The sequence below is a fragment of the Lissotriton helveticus genome, chromosome 1_1 (genome assembly GCF_964261635.1).
Source record: "Lissotriton helveticus chromosome 1_1, aLisHel1.1, whole genome shotgun sequence".
Taxonomy (NCBI): Eukaryota; Metazoa; Chordata; class Amphibia; order Caudata; family Salamandridae; genus Lissotriton; species Lissotriton helveticus.
In genome coordinates, this window is record NC_136057.1 from 170,095,528 (window position 1) to 170,122,478 (window position 26,951).

The following is a 26,951-nucleotide window of genomic DNA, read 5'->3' on the forward strand; positions in this document are numbered from 1 at the left end:
GATACAGCTCACAGTAACTAGTTAACTCCCGGCAGCACATGACAATGGGGATTGGATAAGTTGAGGCTGGGGGAAGCTGTTAAAAGAAATGTCCTCTTCATAGGCGTTTGAAGCGGTCCTGCCCTGCTCTGATGTACCCATGTGCATTTTCTTGACAGCCCTGTTTTTCCCCAGTGAACTTGTCAATCCGGCAAACTTCCTAGAGGTTCTCGCTATAATGTAAAATAAAATCCTCATGGATCTACCCCTTTTGAGACCATGGATACTGCACTATCTACCCATTCTATGTGGAGACTGACTGAGTGTTTTCGTGTCAAGAATATAAGCTTTTTTACCTGTACTCCTGTACATTGAAGGGAGGAAGAGGCATAGTGAGTGAGTGAAAGCATGTGTGAGTGCGAGTAGGTGAATGTGTGTGGCAGGAGGGAAAGAAGGGGAGAGCACATGAGTGCTATAGTCAGTTGGGCTCCGTGTGTGTGTGCACATTTGGCCCCCACAGGATGGTTGTCTCTTTCGCACTTGGCTGCCATTGTCCATCTCAGACACTGCAGCCTGCATATATGCTATCCTGTCCTTCCCCCTGACAAGTAGGTATCTTACCCATAGTCTTAGGACTCCATAGGCTTCAGTCAAATGGCAGGCAAGCTTCTCCAACTGCAACAAATCCCACTTTTCCCCCTCTTTCCCATTTCATTTGACACTGTGAGTCATCTAGACAAGAACACACATCCCACCTGAGCGAGCAGGTTCCCGCAGTAGCCACCTGAGTTGGAAGCCAGGCATTTTGAACAGTGACAAGATGCTTCTCTAGGTTTGGAAAGCATGCACACTGTTTGTCTGGGGGAAGGAAAGAAGTGCTGAATGAGTCAGCCAGCACTTTCCAGCTGTATTGACTCAACACCAAGGCTGCCTGTGTATCAGTCCAGAAAAGATAACTACAAGAGCTGTTCTCGCTCCATGCTGGAGAGAGAACAGCTCTCGTAGTTAGACCGACACGTTGAACATGCCATTCAACGTGTCGGTCTGAGCCTGGTAACATTTGTATGTGCTTTTTCCTTTTGTTTTAAAAGGAAAGAACCCGAGAGATGTGGTTTTATATCCACAACCTGAATGAGGCTGACTACTCTCTCCTGACCTCAGCCTTTCGAGATTGTTGCAGTGGCAACAGCATGATTTGAGTACAGGGACACTGACCCTCGGTGAAAGGTTGTGGCACCACCTCGTTTATTCTTTTGGCGAGAAGAAATACCTGCCTGCCAGGTAAAGGTGCTGGAGTGCATCTGGCATGAGAACTTACCTGATCCTTGGAAAGATAGAGATTCACCTGACTGGAAGGACCAGCGTGGGGACTTTTCGATGGGCTGAGACTGACCAAGAACCACAAGCCTGCCCTGCCAGGGGATTCACGATGACATCTGGTTCGAGGAGCTGCTCCATCACCTATTAATGGAGAGTGGTGAGCCTGCAATGTCAGTTACTCTCTTATGGCTGCAGGTTGTGGGATGTTCGTAATTGACTCCTTCATTGTCTAATGGCACCAGACAGTCAAGGCAAAAAGAGCCTTTCCCATCTGCTGGAGGAAACCCTTCTGAAACCATTGAAGTCCTCTCTCTTGCTGCTATGTTCTGGAACTTTGACCTGTTGAAGCTGTGGTCAAAACCCCTTCAAAATGGTCAATATTCATGGCTACAACTGATCCATAGCCGCTCAGACACCCTAAAACCGTGAACAAGACCGGCAACGTTTGGAATTCAGGCTGCTACCCTACTGGCCAACTCGCCAGCCATGGACTCCAGCCTAGAGCCCACTTGGGCAATCAGATTCTGGGCTCTGGGTAGCTAGACTGTGTACTTCATCATGTGTTGCAATCATCATGTCTCATTAGACCAGCATCCTTTTTGTTTGTTGAATAAAGTACTTATAGACAATCATTACTCAGTTGAAGTGTGGTGACCAATGCCTGTTTGATTAGGGACAGACATTTCCTCTAGATTTTCATTTGTTTTAACTGTTTTTGTTCACCAGTGCACCAGTTATTGGTATCCCTACTCCTACAAATCTAATGAAGTTCCAGCAGTTTTAGGTCCTGCGTCTCTCCCTGAATGCCTGAGCTGATCCTATTGTCCGCTCCAGATAGATCTGTGCTAACAGTCTTTTTACCCGTGCTTTTCCAGATGGGTCCACGTAATGTGTGCGGTGGCTGTTCTGGAAGCCAAGTTTGTTGATATTGCCGAACGACGCCCTATTGACATTAGCAAGGTCCCGTTTCAGCGATTCAGACTGGTAAGTTCTTGTGGTCAAACTTTGTCATGCTTGCTTCTGTCCGTCCTTTGAAGGAATTCTACATGGTACATTCCTTAAGGAGTTTTTTGTCTCATTGCTAACTGTAACACAAGGACGTATGCCTGTTGAGGTTCAGTCAGGTAATTGATCTTGGCAAGTCCTGTCATTGGGACTAAAGTCTTTTTTTATTGGTTCGACCACTTTCACAGCCCTTCCTTGCATCTTTGTGTGTGTGTTTTTTTCTGGTCTGGCCTCTATTTTTCCTTAAGTGAAATCTTATGAATTGCGTGGAGTTGTTCCACATTTTATAGTGCTGTTATTTAGCAGAGCCTAACTCTGCTGACCGAGCACCCATAGTGAACCCACGACCTGAATGAGGCTGACTACTCTCTCCTGACCTCAGCCTTTCGAGATTGTTGCAGTGGCAACTGCATGATTGGAGTACAGGGACACTGACCCTCTAGGTAAAAGTCAGTCGTTTTCATGATCTCTCTCTCTCTCTCCTTTTCCCCTCTTTCTCCTGTAGAAATGTGTGTTCTGCAGGAAGCGCAAGAAGAGGATCAGCGGGTGCTGTGTGCAGTGCTCCCATGGACGGTGCCCTACCTCATTTCATGTTACATGTGCACAGGCTGCTGGCCTCATGATGCAGCCAGATGACTGGCCCTTCGTGGTGTTCATCACCTGCTTCAGGCATAAAAGTCCAACACAGTTGGAGGTGAGTGATCAGAGCAGTGACAGAAAAGATGATTTAACAACATTGCAATACTTGGTTTTCTATAGAAGCTCACACACAGTGCAACATCTACTTGTATTTAGCTTGGGAGTGTTTTCTTGTAAGGGAGTGTATCTTTGTTGCCAGAGTTTGGCATTACATTTGGTGTGTGGCAGTGCTTTTGAAAGGTGATGACTGGAGAGCATAGAAGGTTTTCTGATGGGCACTTCTAACCACAGATCCCTGGCCCGAGACTGGATCTGGAAAACTTCTGAAATACCTCCTGAATGCCAGCAAGTTCCAACATCAGTCTTCGTCCCACCTGAGGACATGACAACATGAAGCTGCATATAGGAACCATGCCTGCATGCTGACTTCAGTTGCCCTTTTTTTGCAGCCTTTGGCGTGATTTGTAGCTTCTCTCCTACTGATTTCAGTGGTTACCAAAGCCTTTTTGAACTTTTACATTTCTTGGCAGTGTGCAGGGATATCTCATCCCCTCCCCATACCAATCCCCCAGAAATATGTAAATGTTAATACCGGAAGCAAACATTGCTTAGAGATGTGTATAATGTCTGGTTGTGTGGCCTCAGCGCCAAAAACGACTCCAGGTCCTGTAACAGGTGCTCCCTGATGCACCCCAAAAATGCAACAGTCAACAGGAAGCCAAACTTTACTTTGTCAAGCACAAAAAACACAGTTGATCCTAATCCAAGTCAAAAGGGTGGTCCATGTTCAGATTTCCCTCATCAGGTAAGGCGCAATCTGATAGAGATATGGAGGAAGCTGGGTTTCTGTTGCAGTAACCCCCCACTTTTTGCCAGACTTCTGACTGGAAAACTCCATATTTGCATTTCAATTACCAAAAGTGTAAGTATTTGAGTTATCCGGCTCATTGAATGTTATTTTCTATATGTTCTATCATCTGAGTCTCTAGGCATCCCCACCTCTTGGACCCTGCTACTGTATGAGATTCATGTGTCTAAAAGTAGTTACTTTCATGCCAAATTGGATTGCACAAGTATTTTGGCCCTAGGAAAGAAGGGATAAATGACCAATTTTGTTGACTCCACAATGAGAAAACGTTAATTAAATGTTCGAGGCATATGAGCTGCAGATTACAGACTGTGCATAGATCGGCACCTAGTGTTGGGCCCGGATGTTTGCAGTTTGTTGTTGTCCTGAAAAGTTCTTTGGAAGTCACGAGATAGGTGACTCCTCCTTTGGACCACATTGAGCATGGGCATCGGCTTCATCCTCAGATTGTTTTTTTCCGCCATCGGGCTCGGATGTGTTTCCTGAGCTCCGGTTTGGAACCGAATTTCCTTCAGCGCGCAATCCTCACCCAGTTCGACAGTATTGTTTCGATCGCGCTCCACATCAACGCGATTCTACACCACTTCGAAGTCTTCGATTCCGGTCGTCGACTAAGGCATTCGGGCCTACCTGGGCCTTAATCTCTGGCTCATGGAAAGGACGCCATTCAAGAAGTGTCCCCGATGTGGGTCGAAGTTTCCCCACACCAATCTACATGAGGTGTGCAACCTTTGCCTCTAACCGGAGCACAAGGCCAAAGACTGTTCCGCTTGTGCCTCTTTCCGCTCCAACAAGACGATTCGGGACCAACGAGCTCGAAGAACCTTGGCTCGCTCGTCCGCTTCGAACCCCGATGACATCTTTGAAGAGTGCGTCAACGTGCCAGAACACCAGCACGCCAAAGAAAGTGCCAGCTCCTCTGATGCTGAAGACTCAGACGTCGAGGACATCACTCCAGCTTAACGGGATTGTAACCGTCGACCCCAACCCGTCCACGACACCCTCAAAAAAGGCTTCGGTCACACCCTCACATTTGGGCCCGGGTGCACACCGAGAGACTGCTTCCCACACCCCGCCTTCGGGCCCGGCAAAGAAGCCTACTAAGCCTTCAGGCGGCTCGAGTCAGCCTACTCCCGGTGCCGATCCTATACCGACACCGAAGAAGAAGCCATCTTCCTTAACCACGCTGACCGCTGCTCTGACACCTAAGCACACGGCACCGAAGACTGGCAGCGGCTCATAAATGCCGAAACCGCACTCTGAGCCGAGTAAAAAGCCGCCCAAAGGCCCTGATTCACACGCTTCGGAGCCGAAGAAACACCCAGAACCGAAAAAAACATGTTCCGGTAAAAGACATTTCAAAAGGTCACGCTTCTAAACCAAAAGACCATAGACCAGCTACCGACTCAGTGCCGAAAAAACCTCCGGAACCGAAAACTTCGACGCCAAAGGATCTACCCTGTACAGAAGAACTTTTTACACCAGTTCCTAATCAAAAAACTCTTGTGAAGGATCCTAAGACTGGCCAGCTAGCTCTTAGCTCCAAGAAGAGACCACTAGAGGCGCCGGCACCTCCTCCTCCTCCAAAGAAGAGAGACATTGCAACTTCCCCATTAAGGGTCCCTTCTCACCACCTCCCCATACTGTTCCTCCTCCTACACCTCCTCCACCACATCATTCACCTACACCATCCACTAATCCAGATGATCATATAGATACAGACTCTGATGACACAGGTGGGGATGCACATGACCCAGCAGGGACCAATAGTCCCCCTCAATTACCTAATCCGTGGGATGATTATAACACCCCTGATGTGCCTTACGTCCCACAAGACGATGTATATCCTTCCAGACCTTCCCCACCAGAGGACACTATAGGTTTTAACCTAACAGTCCAGAGAGCTGCCCAGTACCATGGGGTTGACTTGCACACCAATACTGTGGAGGAACATTTCCTATTAGACGCTTTTGATAACACACAAAGGTCTACTGCCATTTTGCCAATGCTTAAAGGTGTCATCAAGCACTCAACAGAGGTTTTTAAAGATCCTGTCAGTGCTCTGGTCCTCAACCTTCGCATTGAGAATAAATATAAAGCTGCCCCTACAGAACCAGTTTACATTAAACGTCCGGCACCACTAGATTCTTTAGTAGTGTCTAATGCACGTAAACGTGCTAATTCACAAACATCAGGTGAGGCCTCACCACCAGATAAAGAATCTAAGCTCCTTGACGCCTCCGGTAAACGAATAGCGTCACAGGCAGCTAACATTTGGCGCATTGCCAATACCCAAGCGTTGTTGGCAAGATATGACAGGGCACATTATTATGAACTGGAGTCCATAATGCAGCATCTACCAGACAAATATAAAAATAGGGCTAATGAACTCATACAAGAAGGTAAAAATATGTTCGAGGCATGTGGGCTGCTGAATTCATATCTATAGCATAGATCGCCGCCTAGTGTTGGGTCCGGATGATTACACATTGTTGTCCTGGAAGAGTCTTCGAAGAATCACGAGACAGGTGGCTCCTCCCCTGGACTACAGTGCGCATGGGCATCGACTCCATCCCCAGATTGTTTTTTTCCGCCATTGGGTTCGGATGCATATTTGAACACTCTAGTTCGGATTCAATAGAAACTTTCTGTTCGAGGCATATGGGCTGCAGATGGTACATTTATGAATAGATCGCCATCTGGTGTTGGGCTCGGATGATTGCACTTGTTTTTCTCTTGGAGAAGTCTTTGTCGTCACGAGATCGATGACTCCTCCTTTGGGTGTTAGTGCGCATGGGCATCGGCTCCATCCTTAGATTGTTTTTTTCCGCCATCGGGTTCGGATGAGGATCAAAGCGCTCCGGATCGACTTCGACAAAAAAAAAAAGTTATATTCGGCGCGTATTCCCTTTCCAATTCGACGGTATTGTTATCGAACGCGACTACACTTCCATTTCTACGCGTTTCGACGTCAACAACAAGATTTCGAACTGCTACGTCGACGAGACCAGGAGGCCCATCTCGACGTAGTCCAGCCCGGAGTCCATGGAAAGGACTCCATTCAAAAAATGTCCAACGTGTGGTGCTAAGTTTCCACACAAGGACCTACACGAGGTGTGCAACCTCTGCTTGTCCCCTGAACACGAATCCAGGGACTGTGAAGCCTGTGCGGCATTCTCTTCCAAGTCGACGATTAGAAACCGTCGAGCCCGAAGACACGAGGTATCGAGAATGCAGTCAAAGGCAATCCCGGAGCTGTTCGAGGACCAGCACCCCGAAGAGGAGGAAGAAGAGGAGGACGAGGCGGGGTCACAGGCGGACGAGTCCGACGTCGAGGAAATCGACGTTCATCAAACCGTGAGTGACGACGTCCCTTTACCAAAGAACCGACCCCGCACGGTGTCGACCCCGCCTCCGAGCCCGGTCAGACAACCGAAAAAAGTTTCAGACGCCCCGCCTTCGGGCCCGGCAACGAAACCGAAACACTCGGTCTCCCACCATGGTGGATCCGAAAAGCGGCCCACTTCGACATCGACACCGAAGCTCCATACAAAGGAAAGCTCGAAGTCGAAACATTCCATGTCGAAACCGAAACATGCTTCGACGTCGAAGACATCCTCGACACCGAAAATATCGGATTCGAATAAACTTTCGGTGCCGAAAACACAAATGGACAGTCAGAAGAAAAAGAACCTTTCGGAACCAAAAACTTTGGTACCGACACAGGAGCATCAAACAGATCCCAAACAAAAGACTTTGTTTATTGATCCACAAACTGGCAAGGTAGTAACAGAACTACCTAAAAAGAGGAAGAATGAACAGTTGGACGAAAAAACTCCTCCTCCTAAGAAGAGAACAATGGGGACGAATACAACTCCTCCCCTTTCTCCACAACCTAGAGACACACCCTCTTCTCCTCTTCCTCACACTATGCCAACTACTCCTTTTACACCACGCCCATCTACACCTATAACAGATGTAGAAAGTGACACAGGAGAGGGAGAACATCCTAGGGATGATGAAGACACGGTCCCAGAGGATGCAGACCCATGGGAAGATTATAATGTAGGGTCCGATAATGATAACGACCCTGAACTGTATCCCTCAAAACCTTCACCACCTGATGATAATACAGGTTTTGCACAACTAATTAATAGGACAGCAAAATACCACAAGGTAGAACTACATGCAGAACCTCAAATAGAGGATTTCCTGTTAGAAACACTACCTGCTGCACAAAGAACATCAGGAACACTACCAATGCTTAAGGGTCTCCTCAATCACACATCAGAAATATTCAAAGACCCGGTGAGGGCTAGGGTATTAAACCCAAGAATTGATAAAAAATATAAGGCAGCTCCAAAAGACCCAATATTTATCAAGGGGCAAATTCCTCTGGACTCACTAGTGGTCACAAACGCTCGTAAGAGAGCAAACTCTTTAACTACAGGAGAAGCTCCGCCTCCTGACAAAGAGTCTAAGCTAAAAGATGCCTCCGGCAAGAGAGTAGCATCCCAAGCGGCAAACAGCTGGCGCATAGCTAATACGCAAGCGCTACTTGCACGGTATGACAGAGCTCATTATGATGAATTAGAAAAACTCATCATGCATCTCCCTAAAGAACATCAAAAGAAGGCAGATCAACTCATACAAGAGGGAAAGATAATAACTAATACTTCCATTAAGTGCGCCATAGACGCAGCAGACACTGCAGCAAGATCCATAAACACAAGCATCATGCTAAGAAGACATGCATGGCTCAGAGTTTCAGGGTTCAAACAAGAGGTACAAACATCATTATTGAACCAACCTTTTGATGATAAAACACTTTTCGGCTCAGGGACAGATGAGGCCTTAGAAAAGATGAAAAAAGATACGGAAACGGCTAAATCAATGGGAGCATTGCAACAGCCAACCCAAAGAGGTTCCTTTCGTAGGTCCACCTACAAAGGAGGATCCAAAAATACAGGTACAAGCCAGCAACCAACCTCTTTTACACCAACATCACCCAGAGGTAATTCTAGAGGCAATTACAGAGGTAACAACAACAAGGGAAGAGGTCGCGGAAACAACAACAACCGCAACTCTCCAACCCCAAAGCAGTGACTTCATACAGCTGCCCCCAAACCATATAACACCGGTCGGGGGACGCCTATCACAGTTCCTACCTGTCTGGGAAAACATCACATCAGACAGGTGGGTGAGACAAATTATCCAACATGGTTATTGCCTGGAACTCACAGCTACCCCACCAAACATCCCCCCCAAACAGCGTCCAATGAGCCAAGACCACCTAACACTGTTAAAACAAGAAGTACTATCCCTACTAGAAAAGCATGCCATAGAGAAGGTTCCACAACACCAACAAGGAACAGGAGTATACTCCCTATACTTCCTAATCCCCCCAAAAGACGGGTCTCTAAGGCCAATACTAGACCTCAGACCTCTCAATGCATACATAAATTCGGAACATTTCCACATAGTCACGCTCCAACAAGTACTTCCTTTACTGAAAAAAGGGGACTTTCTTTCTACACTGGATCTAAAAGACGCTTACTTTCATATCCCTATTCACAAAGCCCACAGGAAATACCTCAGGTTTGTGGTAGAAGGACAACATTACCAATTAAAAGTCCTTCCATTTGGGGTCACAACGGCACCAAGAGTATTCACAAAATGCCTAGCAGTGGTTGCAGCTCACCTAAGAAGACAACAAATACATGTCTTCCCTTACTTGGACGACTGGCTAATAAAGGCCAAGTCACAAGAAGAATGTCTTCAGAACACACAACAGACAATTCAGCTGCTGCACCAGCTAGGGTTTACGGTGAACTACACAAAGTCACACCTGCAATCAAGCAAGGTTCAACAATATCTAGGGGCTACTATAGACACGGAAAAAGCCAAAGTATACCCCAATCCAGTCAGGACCCAAACAATGCTTACAGTAATTCAAAAATCTCAACCACAACACTCACTAACAGCGCGAGTGTTCATGCAGCTATTAGGGATGATGTCATCCTGCATACTGCTAATACCATATGCCAAACTACAAATACGTCCGCTGCAAGAATGCTTAGCGACACAGTGGAATCAGGCTCAAGGACAGATTACAGATCTGGTGTTGGTAGACGACTGCACACACCGCTCTCTGAAGTGGTGGAACACAACAAACATTGCCATGGGGCGGTCGTTCCTAGAACCAATTCCACAGGTGATAATAACAGCGGATGCATCGCTCACTGGAAGGGGAGCGCATATGGTGAAATATACAGTACAGGGAAGATGGAATGTGCAGGAAAAAAGACTGCACATCAATCATCTAGAACTACTAGCAGTGTTTCTAGCATTGAAAGCCTTTCAAATGCACGTTATCAACAAAGCAGTCCTGATCAGAACAGACAACATGACAGCAATGTATTATATTCAAAAACAGGGGGGGACGCACTCTCTCCAACTATCCAGGCTAGCGCAGGAAATCTGTAGATGGGCCATGTGAGAAGTTGGCCTGATATGCAGTGCTCACTATTCTAGTGATCACTATGTATCAGTCCAAACAACCCTTATTGATGATTGGTTGTAAGTCAACCTTATAGACCAGCTATCCTAGTAGCATGGATACGAGCAGTCTAAGGCTAAGACTCTAGAGGGCGTGTTAAGCCAGCTGTTTTACCATCACATTACCCCTTGAACCCAAGTGAAAGGACACCACACAAGTTGTTATGAAAATAAACAGATATTTATTTATAACAAGACTACCCTGAACTCTTTATGAGTCAGGGAGCTAAGCACACAACAAAACTCTTACGAAAATACTTTAAGTCGCACAATTTACACAAATGCCCTAGGGGCACGAAAAACCATATACACAGTAAGTGGAATGCGAACTTGCTAGCATGTAAGTAGTACTTTTCTAGACTCAGGAATCGCTAGGCCTACAATTCTAACCACTGGGATTAGATGCAGGAGGCCTGTGGACGTCGTGTGCAGAGTGGGAACTCTCACGCGTAAGGCGGGAAAAAGTCTATGGAGGCTAGCAGTTGCAAAGTTACTGTTCTCGGGCGAACCCGACTAGGTGGGTCGAAAACGGGGGTGGATCCGAACACTTAGGGTGTTGGACTATGCTGAAGCACCGGAGTACTTGGTTTACCTAGCCCAGGGGCTGCGGCTGCATAGGGTTGAAGTTGCGTCGGAAACCCACGTTGAAGAACCAGGAGCCTGAAGAAAGAGTTGCTGGCAGGCGGCCAGTGAAGAGAGTTCGTGGAGATCAGGAGAGAAGAAACCTGTAAGCAGAGGGGACCAAGTTCTGAATCACTAGCCAGTGATTTAGGTGGGCACCAAGATGGCACCGGACGAAGTCACCTCAGCCAGGTGAGTGGGCGCTGCTGGGCTCTGCAGTCTCTCGGACCAGGAGGCGTTGTCGGCGACCAGGATGGAGGTGCGAGCTGTCCCACGAAGGTTCTTGCTGTCGACGTCGCTGGACCCAGGATTGGGCAACAAGTCTTGGCAAATGCAAGGCCCACGCGGTGGACCCAAAATGGCGTCCTGAGTGGACCAGGAGGGTCCAGGGTGCTCCTCTGTTGGAGGGGAGCAAGGGCTAGTCTGGAGCAACCAGACCAGCAGTAGTTGTCGTCGTGGAGCGTCGTGAAGGGGTCACTAGCCAACGGGCAAGCGACCTGGACAACGCGGTTGGCAGCAAAGAGCAGAAGGGCCCCACGCAGATCTCGTGGGTGCAGGGGGGCTGAACTTCGGTGCTGGAGCTGCTCAGGGTCGGGGCTTCTCTTACCCCAAAGCACTCGGTCGAGGGTCACTCGGTGGTCGTGCTGGACAAGCGTTGTGCAGTTCTGAAGATGGCCGGTCCCTCGAGGTCTCGTCACACCCACGGATCACAGCTGGGCTGATGATGTAGGTTGAGGTCAGAGGTGCCAGGGAAGCCGGTTCTCGTCGTGCTGGAGCAGTCTTGATCCGAAGGAGAGACTGGCAACAAACCGCGATGCTTGGTTGGTGCCTGCTGCTGCAGGGTGACTACTCCTTAGTCACAAGGGAGAATCTTGGGAAGAAGTCTTGAGTTCCTTTCGTGGAAAGTAGTTTCAGGATTCAAAGATGATCTGATTTGGAAGGGGGCCAGTTCCTACCTTTATCCTGCAAAAAGGGGCTGGCACGCGACTAAGTCCTGCCCTATGGGTGGGACTAGGAGGGGGTGGTTACACCCCTCTCCTTTGGCGGGCTTTCCCCAGGCCAGGGGCTGGAGTGCCCCTGGAACTGGTTTCAGCCGGCCTATGCACAGTGAGCACCGGGGTGCCACTTGCAGTCACCTTCCTCTAAAGCCCTGCCTACCTAGGATACACAAAATCCTGTCTGGGACGGTGCTGGCACCGCCCCTAACAGGAAACCCTTTGTCCTTGCCTCCTGCTCTGGGGGGACTCCCAGCAGCAGGAGGGCAGACTTGTGTCTCGGTGGCAGCATCCATTTTGTGGAGCTAAGGCTATGTCTGACTTTAACCGGGGTTACAGGTTACATACATGCCGTGTCCCTCTAGAAGGGTGGAATGCTAATCCCGTCGCCAGAATTGGCGAGGGGTTAGTATTCCAATTCGTATGACACCTTACTCGACATGTTTTGATAAAGCGATACCAGAGTTGGCATATAACCGCGAGGATTATAATGCACTTAAGAGTATATGGTATGCGATATCATGGAAACGGCTAAGGGATGGATCCCGAAAGCCGCAGACAGGCTCAGCTCATGCCAGAGCACTATCTCACACGATTCCAAGCACTCTGCCTTCAGGATTGTCAAGGCCTGCCATAGGAGTGACTGATAGGAGATCTGTGTGTCCATTTAGGTTTAGATATAGGAATACTATATCTACAGCAGAGGGTGGGTACACCACTCTGCCCCAGCTGTCAAGCAGCCAGTTGTGTCTGATTTAGTTAGTCAGCCCAGGGGTGGCATAATGCATGCTGCAGCCCCTGGGAGACTTCTGGGTGCACCTCAGCCCTGGGTACAGGGACTTGAGAGGGCCCCGTGCCAATTCAGTACCTGGGTACAATTTGGTTTAGAGAGAACAGCTAGGCTGTGGGTCTGATTAGCAGGCCCACAGCCAGGGAAAGTCGTAAACCAGTGAAGCAAAAAGCAAAAAATCTGGGTGATCATAGGATTGCAGACCCTACTCTCCTACATGACCCCCCCCCCCCAAACTTTGGGACAATAAACTAACCTTGACCAGGTGAGTCTTCTTGCTCTAAGTGGAAATACCTGGAGAGCCCATCAGCATTGCCATGATCAGTACCAGGTCTGTGCTCCACTGTAAAATCCATCCCCTGTAGGGAAATGGACCACCTAAGTAGTTTGGGGTTTTCACCCTTCATCTGACTTAGCCATAAGAGGGGCTTATGGTCGGTCTGAACTGTGAAGTGAGTTCCAAACAAGTAGGACCTCAACTTCTTCAGGGCCCATACCACAGCAAAGGCCTCCCTCTCAATAGCTGACCAATTTTTCTCTCTGGGGGTCAGCCTTCTGCTAATGAAAGCAATTGGCTGGTCGTTGCCATCAAAATTCAGCTGAGATAGAACAGCTCCCACACCCAACTCAGAAGCATCTGTTTGGACAATGAATGGTTTGGAGAAGTCTGGACTCTTTAGGATAGGTGCTGTGCACATGGCCTGCTTTAGGTCATCGAATGCTTTCTGACAGCTTTCTGTCCACTGAACTTTCTTTGGCATCTTCTTGCTTGTCAGGTCATTAAGGGGGGTCACTATGGACCCATAATTTCTGACAAATTTCCTATAGTACCCAGTCAGGCCCAAGAAAGCTCGAACCTGAGTCTGGGTGATTGGAGGAGCCCAGTCCTTGATGGCCTGTATCTTACTCTCCAATGGCTGAACCTGGCCTCCACCTACAAGGTGGCCCAGGTATACAACCTGTGTCTGCCCTATCTGGCACTTAGTGGCCTTGATAGTGAGGCCTGCCTTTTGCAGGGCCTCTAACACTTTCCTCAGGTGGACCAGGTGATCCTCCCAGGTGGAGCTAAAGACAGCAATATCGTCCAGATATGCTGCACAGAAGTCATCCATCCCAGTGAGAACTTGATTCACCAGCCTTTGGAAGGTGGCAGGGGCATTCTTCAACCCAAAGGGCATTACCACAAACTGATAATGACCACCAGGGGTAGAAAATGCTGTCTTGGGCCTGGCTTCCTCAGCTAACCTGATTTGCCAATACCCAGCTGTCAGGTCAAATGTGCTTAAGTAGTTGGCAGAAGCCAATCTATCTATAAGTTCATCTGCCCTTGGTATTGGGTGGGCATCAGTCTTAGTGACTGCATTGAGGCCTCTGTAGTCTACGCAAAACCTCATCTCTCTCTTACCACCCTGGGTGTGAGGCTTTGGCACTAGAACTACTGGGCTAGCCCAAGGGCTATCTGAGGGCTCAATGACTCCCAGCTCCAACATTTTCTGCACTTCTGTTTTGATGCAGTCTCTGACATGATCAGGCTGTCTGTAGATGTTACTCTTGACAGGCAGACTGTCTCCAGTGTCAACCTCATGGGTACACCAATCAGTTTGGCTGGGTGTCAGAGAGAACATATGTCTGAAGGATTGCAGAACTTGCCTGCAATCCTGTTGCTGATGTTCAGAGAGGCTGCCACAAAAGACAACACCATCTACTGATCCATCATCAGGATTCTGAGTGAGCAGGTCTGGGAGAGGGTCACTCTCTTCCTCCTGTCCCTCATCTGTGGCCATGAGCAAGCTCATGTCCTTCCTGTCGACATATGCCTTGAGCCTGTTCACATGGAGCACCCTGAGGGGGCTCCTGGGGGTTCCAAGGTCCACCAGGTAGGTGACCTCTCCCTTTTGCTCAATGATGGTTTGGGGCCCAGACCATTTGTCTTTGAGGGCTGCTGGGGCCACTGGCTCCAGTACCCACACCTTCTGTCCAGGCTGGTATACAGTCAGGACAGCCTTTTGGTCATGCCAAGCTTTTTGGAGTTCTTGGCTGGCCTCTAGGTTTTTGGATGCCTTCTCCATGTATTCAGCCATCCTGGAGCGGAGACCAAGTACATAGTCCACTATGTTGGTTGCAGGCTTTTTGAGAGGTCTCTCCCATCCTTCCTTCACCAAACACAGGGGTCCTCTTACAGGATGCCCATACAGAAGTTCAAAAGGGCTGTAGCCAACCCCCTTCTGTGGGACCTCTCTGTAAGCAAACAGGAGGCAGGGTATCAGGACATCCCATCTACGCCTGAGCTTTTCAGGTAGTCCATTAATCATCCCTTTGAGGGTCCTGTTGAATCTCTCAACAAGCCCATTGCACTGTGGATGATAGGGTGTGGTGAACTTGTAGTTAACACCACATTCCTTCCACATTGCAGTCAGATATCCTGACATGAAGTTTGCACCTCTGTCAGAAACAACCTCCTTAGGGAAGCCCACTCTGGAGAATACTCCAACTAGGGCCCTTGCCACTACAGGTGCTGTAGTGGTCCTAAGTGGAATAGCTTCAGGATACCTGGTGGCATGGTCCACCACCACCAGTATAAACTTGTGCCCTGATGCTGTCTGGAGTTCCATTGGACCAACAATGTCAATCCCCACTCTTTCAAAGGGAACCCCCACCACAGGTAGTGGTATGAGGGGGGCCTTTGTTGTGCCACCTGACTTACCACTGGCTTGGCAAGTGACACAGGAGCGACAAAACTCCTTGGTATTCTCATTCATGTGGGGCCAGTGAAAGTGTGAGACAAGTCTGTCCCAAGTCTTTGTCTGACCTAAGTGACCTGCAAGGGGAATCTCATGGGCCAAGGTGAGAAGGAAACCTCTCAGAGACAAGGGGATGACCAGCCTCCTGGTTGCACCAGGCTTGGGGTCTCTTGACTCAGAGTACAGGAGTCCATCTTCCCAGTATACCCTGTGGGCACCTGTGGCATTCCCTGCAGCCTCAGCAGCAGCCTGCTGTCTGAGGGGTTCAAGGGAAGGGCAGTCTAACTGTGCCTTCCCCAGGTCTTCTCTGGAGGGTCCCCCTGAGCCCAGAAACTCAACTTGATCAAGTTCAAGCTCTTTAGGCTCAGTTTCCCTCAGCTCTCTCAGATCAGCCTCCTCAGAGACTTGATCCTCAACCTGGGGCAAGGGGGAAGGCAAAGCCTTACCCTTACTGCTCTTCTTCTTGGAAGGTGTCTGGTCCTTTCTTCCAGGATCCAGCACCTGTTCAGTGGGGCATCTTCTGGCCTGTGACCTAGTCACAGCAAGCACATGTGCTGGCAAGCCTAACATTTCCATGTGAGTCCTCTGCTCCACTTCTGACCATAGGGATGACTCCAAATCATTGCCCAACAAACAATCCACTGGGAGGTCTGAACTAACCACAACTTTCTTTTGGCCACTTACCCCTCCCCAGGAGAAAGCAACAATCGCCATACTATGACTGGTAGTGACGTTGCTGGCATTGGTCACCAGGAAATCTGTACCTGGCATGATCTGTCCAGGGTCCACAAAGTTAGGTGTCACCATGGTGACACTGGCACAAGTGTCCCTATAGGCCTGAGCCATTTAGCCATTTATTAAAGGTGTCTGCCTGTATTTGCCCAAAGTATTGGGACTTACATCAGGGGACATATCCATATCCCCTGTACAGACAAGGACAGCCTGAGTGAGTGTGCCAACTAAGTTGTCAGACTCCTCAGTTCCCAAGGTTAACCCAACTAATCCCTTGGGAGGTGCACTACCACTACTGACTGTACTAGGGGGTGCAGTTGCCTTAGGGGCTGTAGTGGTAGAGGTTTGCCCTACTCTTTTGGTGCACTCACTAAACCAGTGAGACTTACTTTTACAGTACTGGCACCACCTTTTTGACTGGCCTTCTTGAGTCTTCTTTTTCTGCTGTGAAGCCTGACCCCCACCCTCTTTGGTTTGTTGGGGACCTGTTGAAGACTTCTGGTCATTTTGTTCACTCTTAGTATTACCCTTCTGGTCTGCTTTCTTCTGACCTTCCTGGTTCTGGTTCTGGTTCTGCTTGATCCTTGTTCTGACCCATTTGTCTGCCTTCTTTCCCAATTCTTGGGGAGAGGTCAGATCTGAATCAACAAGGTGCTGGTGCAACAACTGGTTCTGACAATTATTTAAAATTTGTTCTCTCATCATCAGATTATACAATCCTGTGTAATCAGTAACCTTGCTACCCAGCAACCAGCCCTCCAAAGCCTTAGTGGCACTATCCACAAAGTCAGACCAGTCCTGAGACTGAGTTTTCTGGGTGTCTCTGAACAGCAACCTGTACTGCTCAGTGGTTAAACCAAACCCATCAACCAGTGTATTCTTCAGGACCTGGTAATTGTTAGCATCCTCCACTATTGTAGTGAGGAGCTTATCTCTACCTTTGCCATCAAAGGAGAGCCACAGTATAGCTGCCCACTGACTTTGGGGAATGCCCTGCACAGTGCAGGCCCTCTCCAAAGCAGCCATCCATTTCTGGATGTCATCCCCTTGCTTAAAGGGGGGCACTATTTTTGTCAGGTGTTTAGTGTCTAAACCCTTCTCTCTATCTCTTGGGAGATTGCTGCCACCAGTGGGAGCTAACCCACTCATCTGCTGCTCTCTAGCAAATGCAAGCTTTTCTTTGGCCAGGGCAAGTTCTTCCCTTTCAATCCTCAGAGCAGCCTGTCTCATTCTGGCTTCATGCTCTATTCTCTGAGGGGAAGTCAATCTCCTCTGGGGAGAGTTCCTTCTCCTCTGAGAAGAGGCATTAGAGTGCAGAGATCTATTGGAGTCCCTAGAAAGAGATCTATCTCTCCTAACTCCAAGGTTAGGCCTACTTAGGGTCAGTACTGGGGGTCCCCCAGATCCTAGCCCAAGCAAGTCTATGTTGGCCCTAGTTAGCCTTCTGACTACCTCAAGACCTTAGTCTACCTCATCCCCAGAGAGTTCCTCAGGATCCTCCTCCCCAACTGCATTTACAGTGTTGTGGAGGTCTGGCTCCCCAGTGGTACCCTCTAAGGCTGGCATATTCCCATCTAGCTGAGAAATCTTTCTCGCATCATATGTCTCTAAGAGACCTATCAGAAAGGGAATGGTGGGGTTGGACCACTGTTTCAGTTTCCTGGAGGTACACACTTGTCTCATCTCCTGGAAACTGAGAGCTGCATATCTTGAAGTGACCTGTGGAGGGTCAATAACCACAAGGGGAGTCTCTGAAGACTCTCCATGGGTAGACATGCTTTTCTAGTGAGGTGTAAGTGGTGCACTTACCTACACTATTTGTTTGCCTACTGATCCCTTGCTAGAGTTGTAGTTTAGGGTGTGCTAGGCCCTAGGAGCTACAACAGCTGGTTCAGTAGAACTCAGAGTATTCTAAGCTAAGTTATATGTACCTTAGTACTTATGTGATCTTTCACAAGATATTCTTAGGATATGTGTGGTAAAACAAACAGCAAGCTCAAATCCCAACCTTGGCTCACCAATGTGAGAAGTTGGCCTGATATGCAGTGCTCACTATTCTAGTGATCACTATGTATCAGTCCAAACAACCCTTATTGATGATTGGTTGTAAGTCAACCTTATAGACCAGCTATCCTAGTAGCATGGATACGAGCAGTCTAAGGCTAAGACTCTAGAGGGCGTGTTAAGCCAGCTGTTTTACCATCACATTACCCCTTGAACCCAAGTGAAAGGACACCACACAAGTTGTTATGAAAATAAACAGATATTTATTTATAACAAGACTACCCTGAACTCTTTATGAGTCAGGGAGCTAAGCACACAACAAAATTCTTACGAAAATACTTTGTCGCACAATTTACACAAATGCCCTAGGGGCACGAAAAACCATATACACAGTAAGTGGAATGCGAACTTGCTAGCAGGTAAGTAGTACTTTTCTAGACTCAGGAATCGCTAGGTCTACAATTCTAACCACTGGGATTAGATGCAGGAGGCCTGTGGACGTCGTGTGCAGAGTGGGAACTCTCACGCGTAAGGCGGGAAAAAGTCTATGGAGGCTAGCAGTTGCAAAGTTACTGTTCTCGGGCGAACCCGACTAGGTGGGTCGAAAACGGGGGTGGATCCGAACACTTATGGTGTTGGACTATGCTGAAGCACCGGAGTACTTGGTTTACCTAGCCCAGGGGCTGCGGCTGCATAGGGTTGAAGTTGCGTCGGAAACCCACGTTGAAGAACCAGGAGCCTGAAGAAAGAGTTGCTGGCAGGCGGCCAGTGAAGAGAGTTCGTGGAGATCCAAGCCTGGATCAGGAGAGAAGAAACCTGTAAGCAGAGGGGACCAAGTTCTGAATCACTAGCCAGTGATTTAGGTGGGCACCAAGATGGCACCGGACGAAGTCACCTCAGCCAGGTGAGTGGGCGCTGCTGGGCTCTGCAGTCTCTCGGACCAGGAGGCGTTGTTGGCGACCAGGATGGAGGTGCGAGCTGTCCCACGAAGGTTCTTGCTGTCGACGTCGCTGGACCCAGGATTGGGCAACAAGTCTTGGCAAATGCAAGGCCCACGCGGTGGACCTAAAATGGCGTCTTGAGTGGACCAGGAGGGTCCAGGGTGCTCCTCTGTTGGAGGGGAGCAAGGGCTAGTCTGGAGCAACCAGACCAGCAGTAGTTGTCGTCGTGGAGCGTCGTGAAGGGGTCACTAGCCAACGGGCAAGCGACCTGGACAACGCGGTTGTCAGCAAAGAGCAGAAGGGCCCCACGCAGATCTCGTGGATGCAGGGGGGCTGAACTTCGGTGCTGGAGCTGCTCAGGGTCGGGGCTTCTCTTACCCCAAAGCACTCGGTCGAGGGTCACTCGGTGGTCGTGCTGGACAAGCGTTGTGCAGTTCTGAAGATGGTCGGTCCCTCGAGGTCTCGTCACACCCACGGATCACAGCTGGGCTGATGATGTAGGTTGAGGTCAGAGGTGCCAGGGAAGCCGGTTCTCGTCGTGCTGTAGCAGTCTTGATCCGAAGGAGAGACTGGCAACAAACCGCGATGCTTGGTTGGTGCCTGCTGCTGCAGGGTGACTACTCCTTAGTCACAAGGGAGAATCTTGGGAAGAAGTCTTGAGTTCCTTTCGTGGAAAGTAGTTTCAGGATTCAAAGATGATCTGATTTGGAAGGGGGCCAGTTCCTACCTTTATCCTGCAAAAAGGGGCTGGCACGCGACTAAGTCCTGCCCTATGGGTGGGACTAGGAGGGGGGTGGTTACACCCCTCTCCTTTGGCGGGCTTTCCCCAGGCCAGGGGCTGGAGTGCCCCTGGAACTGGTTTCAGCCGGCCTATGCACAGTGAGCACCGGGGTGCCACTTGCAGTCACCTTCCTCTAAAGCCCTGCCTACCTAGGATACACAAAATCCTGTCTGGGACGGTGCTGGCACCGCCCCTGACAGGAAACCCTTTGTCCTTGCCTCCTGCTCTGGGAGGACTCCCAGCAGCAGGAGGGCAGACTTGTGTCTCGGTGGCAGCATCCATTTTGTGGAGCTAAGGCTATGTCTGACTTTAACCGGGGTTACAGGTTACATACATGTCGTGTCCCTCTAGAAGGGTGGAATGCTAACCCCGTCGCCAGAATTGGCGAGGGGTTAGTATTCCAATTCGTATGACACCTTACTCGACATGTTTTGATAAAGCGATACCAGAGTTGGCATATAACCGCGAGGATTATAATGCACTTAAGAGTATATGGTATGCGATATCATGGAAACGGCTAAGGGATGGATCCCGAAAACCGCAGACAGGCTCAGCTCATGCCAGAGCACTATCTCACACGATTCCAAGCACTCTGCCTTCAGGATTGTCAAGGCCTGCCATAGGAGTGACTGATAGGAGATCTGTGTGTCCATTTAGGTTTAGATATAGGAATACTATATCTACAGCAGAGGGTGGGTACACCACTCTGCCCCAGCTGTCAAGCAGCCAGTTGTGTCTGATTTAGTTAGTCAGCCCAGGGGTGGCATAATGCATGCTGCAGCCCCTGGGAGACTTCTGGGTGCACCTCAGCCCTGGGTACGGGGACTTGAGAGGGCCCAGTGCCAATTCAGTACCTGGTCACAATTTGGATTAGAGAGAACAGCTAGGCTGTGGGTCTGATTAGCAGGCCCACAGCCAGGGAAAGTCGTAAACCAGTGAAGCAAAAAGCAAAAAATCTGGGTGATCATAGGATTGCAGACCCTACTCTCCTACAGGCCATTCCTCAAAACATCTATCTATTAGCCGAACACCTACCAGGAGTTCAAAATCAGATAGCAGACATCTTAAGCAGACAGTCAGAACAAATACACGAATGGGAACTGCACCACCAAATACTGCAGCCATTCTTCCAAAGATGGGGACAACCAGAGATAGATCTCTTTGCCACTCATCAGAACGCAAAATGCCAAAGCTTCGCATCCAGGTACCCACACCACCTGTCGCAGGGCAATGCGTTACGGATAAATTGGTCCAACAAATTTGCATACGCTTTTCCCACTCTCCCACTAATCCCATTAGTGGTCCGAAAGCTGCAACAACACTCAATGACCATGAACCTAGTAGCACCCACGTGGGCACGACAGCCGTGGTTCACCACGCTCCTGCAACTCTCACAGGTGCCACACCAAAAGCTAAGAATTTTACCCATGCACCTTACACAGAACCATGGAGAAATAATGCACCCAGATCCCAAACAACTGAACCTAGCGATCTGGCTCCTGAAATCCTAGAATTTGGATACTTAGATCTACCCCCAAACTGTATGGAGATCATTAAGCAGGCGAGACGTCCCACCACCAGAGCATGCTACGCAGCGAAGTGGAAAAGGTTTGCTGTATACTGTACCAGTAATAACATCAACCCTCTGGACGTATCAACAAAGGATATTATTTGCTATTTACTACACTTACAGCAGTGTAATCTTGCGTACACATCTATCAGAGTACATCTAGCCGCTATAGCAGCGTACCTACAAAACAGGCAACACCTATCCCTGTTTAGAGTGCCAGCAATCAAAGCCTTCATGGAAGGCCTTAAAAGAGTCATTCCACCAAGATTACACCTTCCCCGGTCTGGAACCTCAACATAGTACTCACCAGACTAATGGGACCACCTTTCGAACCTATGCATAGGTGTGAAATACAATTCCTTACATGGAAGGTGGCCTTCCTTATAGCCATTACCTCCCTCAGGAGAGTAAGCCAATTACAGGCATTGACAATACAAGAACCAGTCCTACAGTTACACCAGAATAAAGTGGTTCTTAGAACAAACCCAAAGTTCTTGCCTAAAGTAATTTCAGCATTTCACATCAATCAACCAGTGGAACTACCAGTCTTTTTCCCAAAACCACAGACGGTAGCAGAAAGGGCCCTACATACACTAGATGTCAAAAGGGCAATATTGTACTACATAGAAAGGACACAAAATTTCAGGAAAACTAAACAACTATTTGTAGCGTTTTCCCCAACACATAAGGGCAATCCTATCTCTAAAGCGGGCATTGCCAGATGGATCGTAAGATGTATACAAATATGTTACATAAAAGCAAAGAGAACATTAGCTGTTCCTCCTAGAGCTCATTCTACACGTAAGCTAGGAGCATCTATGGCATTCTTAGGAAACATTCCCCTAGATGACATATGCAGAGCAGCAACTTGGTCTACACCACATACCTTCACAAAACACTACTGTGTTGATGTGCAGGCTACACAACAAGCCAGAGTGGGCCAAGCTGTATTAAAAACTTTATTTCAAACGGTTGCGACAGACACGGGTGACCACCGCTAGGGAGGTAACTGCTGTATAATCTATTCATAAATGTACCATCTGCAGCCCATATGCCTCGAACGGAATATGCTACTTACCAGTATGCATCTGTTCTTGGCATAGAGGGCTGCAGAGTGGTACATGCCCTCCCTCCCTCCCTCCCCGGAAACCTGTGTCTGTCCCAACATTATCTTATTTAGATACACTTACATGGGCATCTCTTTCTGTATTCTATTACACTACTCCATCTAACCCTACTATGGCAAAACAATCTAAGGATGGAGCCGATGCCCATGCGCACTAACACCCAAAGGAGGAGTCAACGATCTCGTGACGACAAAGACTTCTCCAAGAGAAAAACAAGTGCAATCATCCGAGCCCAACACCAGATGGCGATCTATTCATAAATGTACCACTCTGCAGCCCTCTATGCCAAGAACAGATGAATACTGGTAAGTAGCATATTCCTTTCGGCCCAAAGGCCTTCCTATATCGTAGGTATTGTCTTGCGATCGGTGCCCAGCTCTGTTCCAGCTCAGTTCCCGAGTCGGACATCCAGAGGAGTCGCGTGGCTCTTCGGTGCTCCAGGCCCAGTCGACGCAACAAGACTAATTCGACGAACCATCATGGAACGGAGCCCGTTCAAAAGGTGCCCTGTGTGCAACTCTTAGTATCCCCACATCGGCAGAGATCGACTCCAACTACGACGCAGACGTTGAATTGCTCGATGCAGAAGACATCGTCAAAGAGGTAGGAGACGACGATGGGGCCTATGGGGCCACTGAAGATAGCTCAAGCGAGGAGCTATGCCCAGTTCAGACAATTGCTACGGCTCAGGTCGAGGTATCGCCACATGGCCTTACCCAAGATCTTGCACCCAGTTCCACGGTCTCGCCTCCGGGCCCGGCTACGGACACTTCTAAGGTCTTAGTGAAATCGAAACCGAAAGAGAAAGCTTCGGTCTCGACAAAACCGAAAGTGATCGAGGCGCCATCGAAACAGAAAGCGCCTGTCGCCTTGGTCAGCTCCACGTCTTCTGTCCTGTCAGTGCATACAAAGCCCAAGAAGGTTGTCGAGCCGGTGAAGTCGCTCAAGGGCGTCGAGCCGAAGACTGGGACACCGAAAGCGCTTGTCAAGGTCGTCGACCCGAAGACTTCGGCGCCGAGGGCCGTCGACACAAACAAAGGACTCAGAACTACAAAGGTTGTCGATCCTGCGCGTCGGCCAGAAAAGGCCAAATGTACTGCGACCTTCGAGTCCGCGCATGGTGGTGGCTCGAAGGCACCTGTCGAGTCGACGCAGCCGTCCGCATCCTTCACAAAGCAGGTGTCGGACTCATTGAAACGCATCAAAGAGAAGGCTTCCGCTGTCGATCCGAAGGATACTTCCACGCCAAAGCCTGCCGCCAAACCGCCAAAATCGACGGCGCCCATTCAGTTCACGCTGCCGCCAAAGTGGTGCCGAAGGCGTTTGCGCCCAAGAAGGTCGTCGAGGCGTCCATGAAGGTGACCAAGGGGCCAATGCCTACCCCTGCAGTTGAGGGCGCAAAGCATCGGCAACCCCTGCTGGAGGAGCAGTCTGAACAATTTATCGACGCAGACACCGGTAAACTTTCCATTTACAAGCGAAAGATCACACCAGCACAGCCTATGGAGTCCTACACAATTCCTTTAAAGAAGAAGAAGGATTCCACGGATTCCCCCGTTCTTGTTGGACTAATAACTCCATGTGGTCAGGACACTGCCGCAATCTCGCCCACTTACTCAGATGTGGAGGCTGGGGAAGGTGACAATGATGAGTACAACTACCCTGTCGACACTGATCCTGAAGATCAACATGACACATGGGCAGATGCTGCGGATCCAGGGGATCCACAAACTGCCCAGACACTCAAGTGTACACTGTCAAAACCTCACCTACTGAGGACTCTGCGGCATTTAATGCGCTTATTGAGAGGGCAGCCACAAATCATGACGTCCAGCTCCATGCTGACCCTATTGAAGTGGACTTTCTGTTTGACACCTTTTCCACCTCTGAAAAGACCGTAAAGACTCTACCTATGTTGAAGGGTGTCTTGAAGCATGCTGCAGACATTTTTAAGGAACCCACACGTGCCAGGGTTATAAACCCCAGAATTGAAAAAAGTACAAGCCGGCGCCTGGCGACCCTACCTACATCAAGGGCCAGTTGCCGTTGGACTCTCTAGTTGTTTCTAATGCCCGGAAGAGGGCAAATTCACAGACTACTGGTGTTGCTCCTCCCCCTGACAAGGAATCTAAAGTGCTAGAAGCATCAGGGAAGAGGGTGGCGGCTCAAGCAGCCAATATCTGGTGCATTTCTAACACTCAGGCACTTTTGGCCAGATATGACAGGGCACATTACGATACCCTTGAAACCCTGTTACAACACTTGCCAGATGAATATAAGGAGGCAGCAGAGATGCTCATCCAAGAAGGAAAACTCATCTCAAATGCTTCTATTAAGTGTGCACTGGACGCGGCGGACACCGCGGCCAGGGCCATTAAAAAAAGTGTAATGCTGCAGCGTCAGGCCTGGCTCAGAATCTCCGGGTTCAAGCCGGAGATACAAACCACCATCCTAAATCAGCCTGTAAACCCTGATCACTTATTTGGACCTGAGGTGGACACCACCTTAGAAAAAATCAAAAAGGACACCGAGACTACAAAGTCTATTGGGGCTCTCCAGTCCCAGCAGTTCAGGGGTAGTTCTTTTCGTCGCTCAAGCAATAGAGGTGTTTCCAGAGGCCAGCTGTCCCAGCAAACACAGTACACTAAGAGTGGTGCACAAACCTCATACAACAAGCAAAGTAGAGGTGGCTATCGCGGAAACAGCGCCAAAGGCAGAGGTCGTGGAAACAACAGCTCCCGATCCTCTGCCGCCAACAAACAGTGACTCCTTGTCACTGCCCCTCGACCATACAACACCAGTCGGGGGGAGACTCCAACGGTTCCTGCCAGTCTGGAAATCCATCACCACAGACAGGTGGGTCAGAAAGGTTATCCAGTACGGTTATTGTCTGGAGTTAACATCCACTCCACCCAACATACCCCCAAAACACCGTCCTATGTCCACAGAGCATTTGCACTTATTGCCGCAAGAGGTGCTCGTCATGCTGCAAAAAGGGGCAATCGAGCTCGTACCAGTGGAACAAAGAGGCACAGGAGTGTACTCCCTGTACTTCTTGATCCCAAAGGAAGACAGGTCCCTCCGACCCATACTGGACCTCAGACCCCTAAACCAGTACATTCTATCAGAACACTTTCATATGCTCGCACTGCAGCAGGTTCTTCCGTTGCTCAATCAGGGGGATTTCCTCGCAACATTAGATCTAAAAGATGCATATTTTCACATTCCACTACATGCGTCACACAGAAAATACCTCAGATTCACAATTCAGAATCACCATTACCAGTTCAAAGTCCTCCCTTTCGGAGTGACCACAGCGCCCAGGGTGTTCACAAAGTGCCTGGCGACAGTGGCTGTGCACCTCCGGAGACAAAACGTGCACGTCTACCCTTATTTGGACGGCTGGCTTGTCCAAGCAAAGTCGGCCCAGCAGTGCGCTGCCAACATGTCCCACACCATTCACCTTCTTCACGATCTGGGATTCTCACCGAATTATCCAAAGTCACACCTTCAGCCCGCCCATGTGCGGCAGTATCTAGGCGCGACAATAAACACTCTGGCAGCCACAGCGCAGCCAAATTCAGTGAGAATCAACATCATTCAATTGCTGATACAGAAATTCAGACCGCAACACTCGCTTCCAGCATGAGTGTTCATGCAGTTGATAGGCATGATGGCCTCCTGCATCTTCATAGTCCCACACGCGAGACTACATATGCGTCCGCTTCAAGAGTGCTTAGCACGTCAGTGGAACCAGGCTCACGGACAGTTGAAGGACCTAGTGTTGGTGACCGGTCGTGCATACAACTCTCTGCATTGGTGGAATCCACACAACCTTTGCAAGGGACGACCGTTCCGGGAGCCTGTGCCACAGATCATCCTAACAACGGACGCATCTCTCCACGGTTGGGGAGCTCATGTACTTCACTACACAGTGCAGGGACTATGGACGACGCAGCAAAAGAAGATGTACATCAACCACCTAGAGCTGATGGCAATCTTCATGGCAATGAAGGCATTCAAGGTACATCTGTGCAACAAGGTCGTGTTGATCCGGACGGACAACATGACGGCCATGTACTACATTCAGAAGCAGGGAGGTACACACTCTCCACAGTTGTCTCATCTGGCTCAGAGCATGTGGAAGTGGGCCATTCAGAGGGACATCTTCCTCATGGCGGAACACCTCCCCGGCAAGGACAATCAGATGGCGGATCTGCTCAGCAGGTACAGCCACCAAATGCACGAGTGGGAGCTACATCCATCAGTGCTCCGCCCGT

At 49.3% G+C, this 26,951-nt stretch overlaps 1 protein-coding gene across 2 annotated transcripts in view; it reads left to right on the forward strand.

Moving 5' to 3' along the window:
* The window catches only part of KDM4A (lysine demethylase 4A), a 458,146-nt gene that overhangs the window by 374,048 nt on the left and 57,147 nt on the right, over positions 1–26,951 (forward strand). For both annotated transcript variants that reach the window (XM_078660668.1, XM_078660737.1), the window contains 2 exons: positions 2,175–2,283; positions 2,810–2,998. In XM_078660668.1, coding sequence (XP_078516794.1) covers positions 2,175–2,283; positions 2,810–2,998 — 298 coding nt within the window. The remainder of the gene's footprint in view (positions 1–2,174; positions 2,284–2,809; positions 2,999–26,951) is intronic.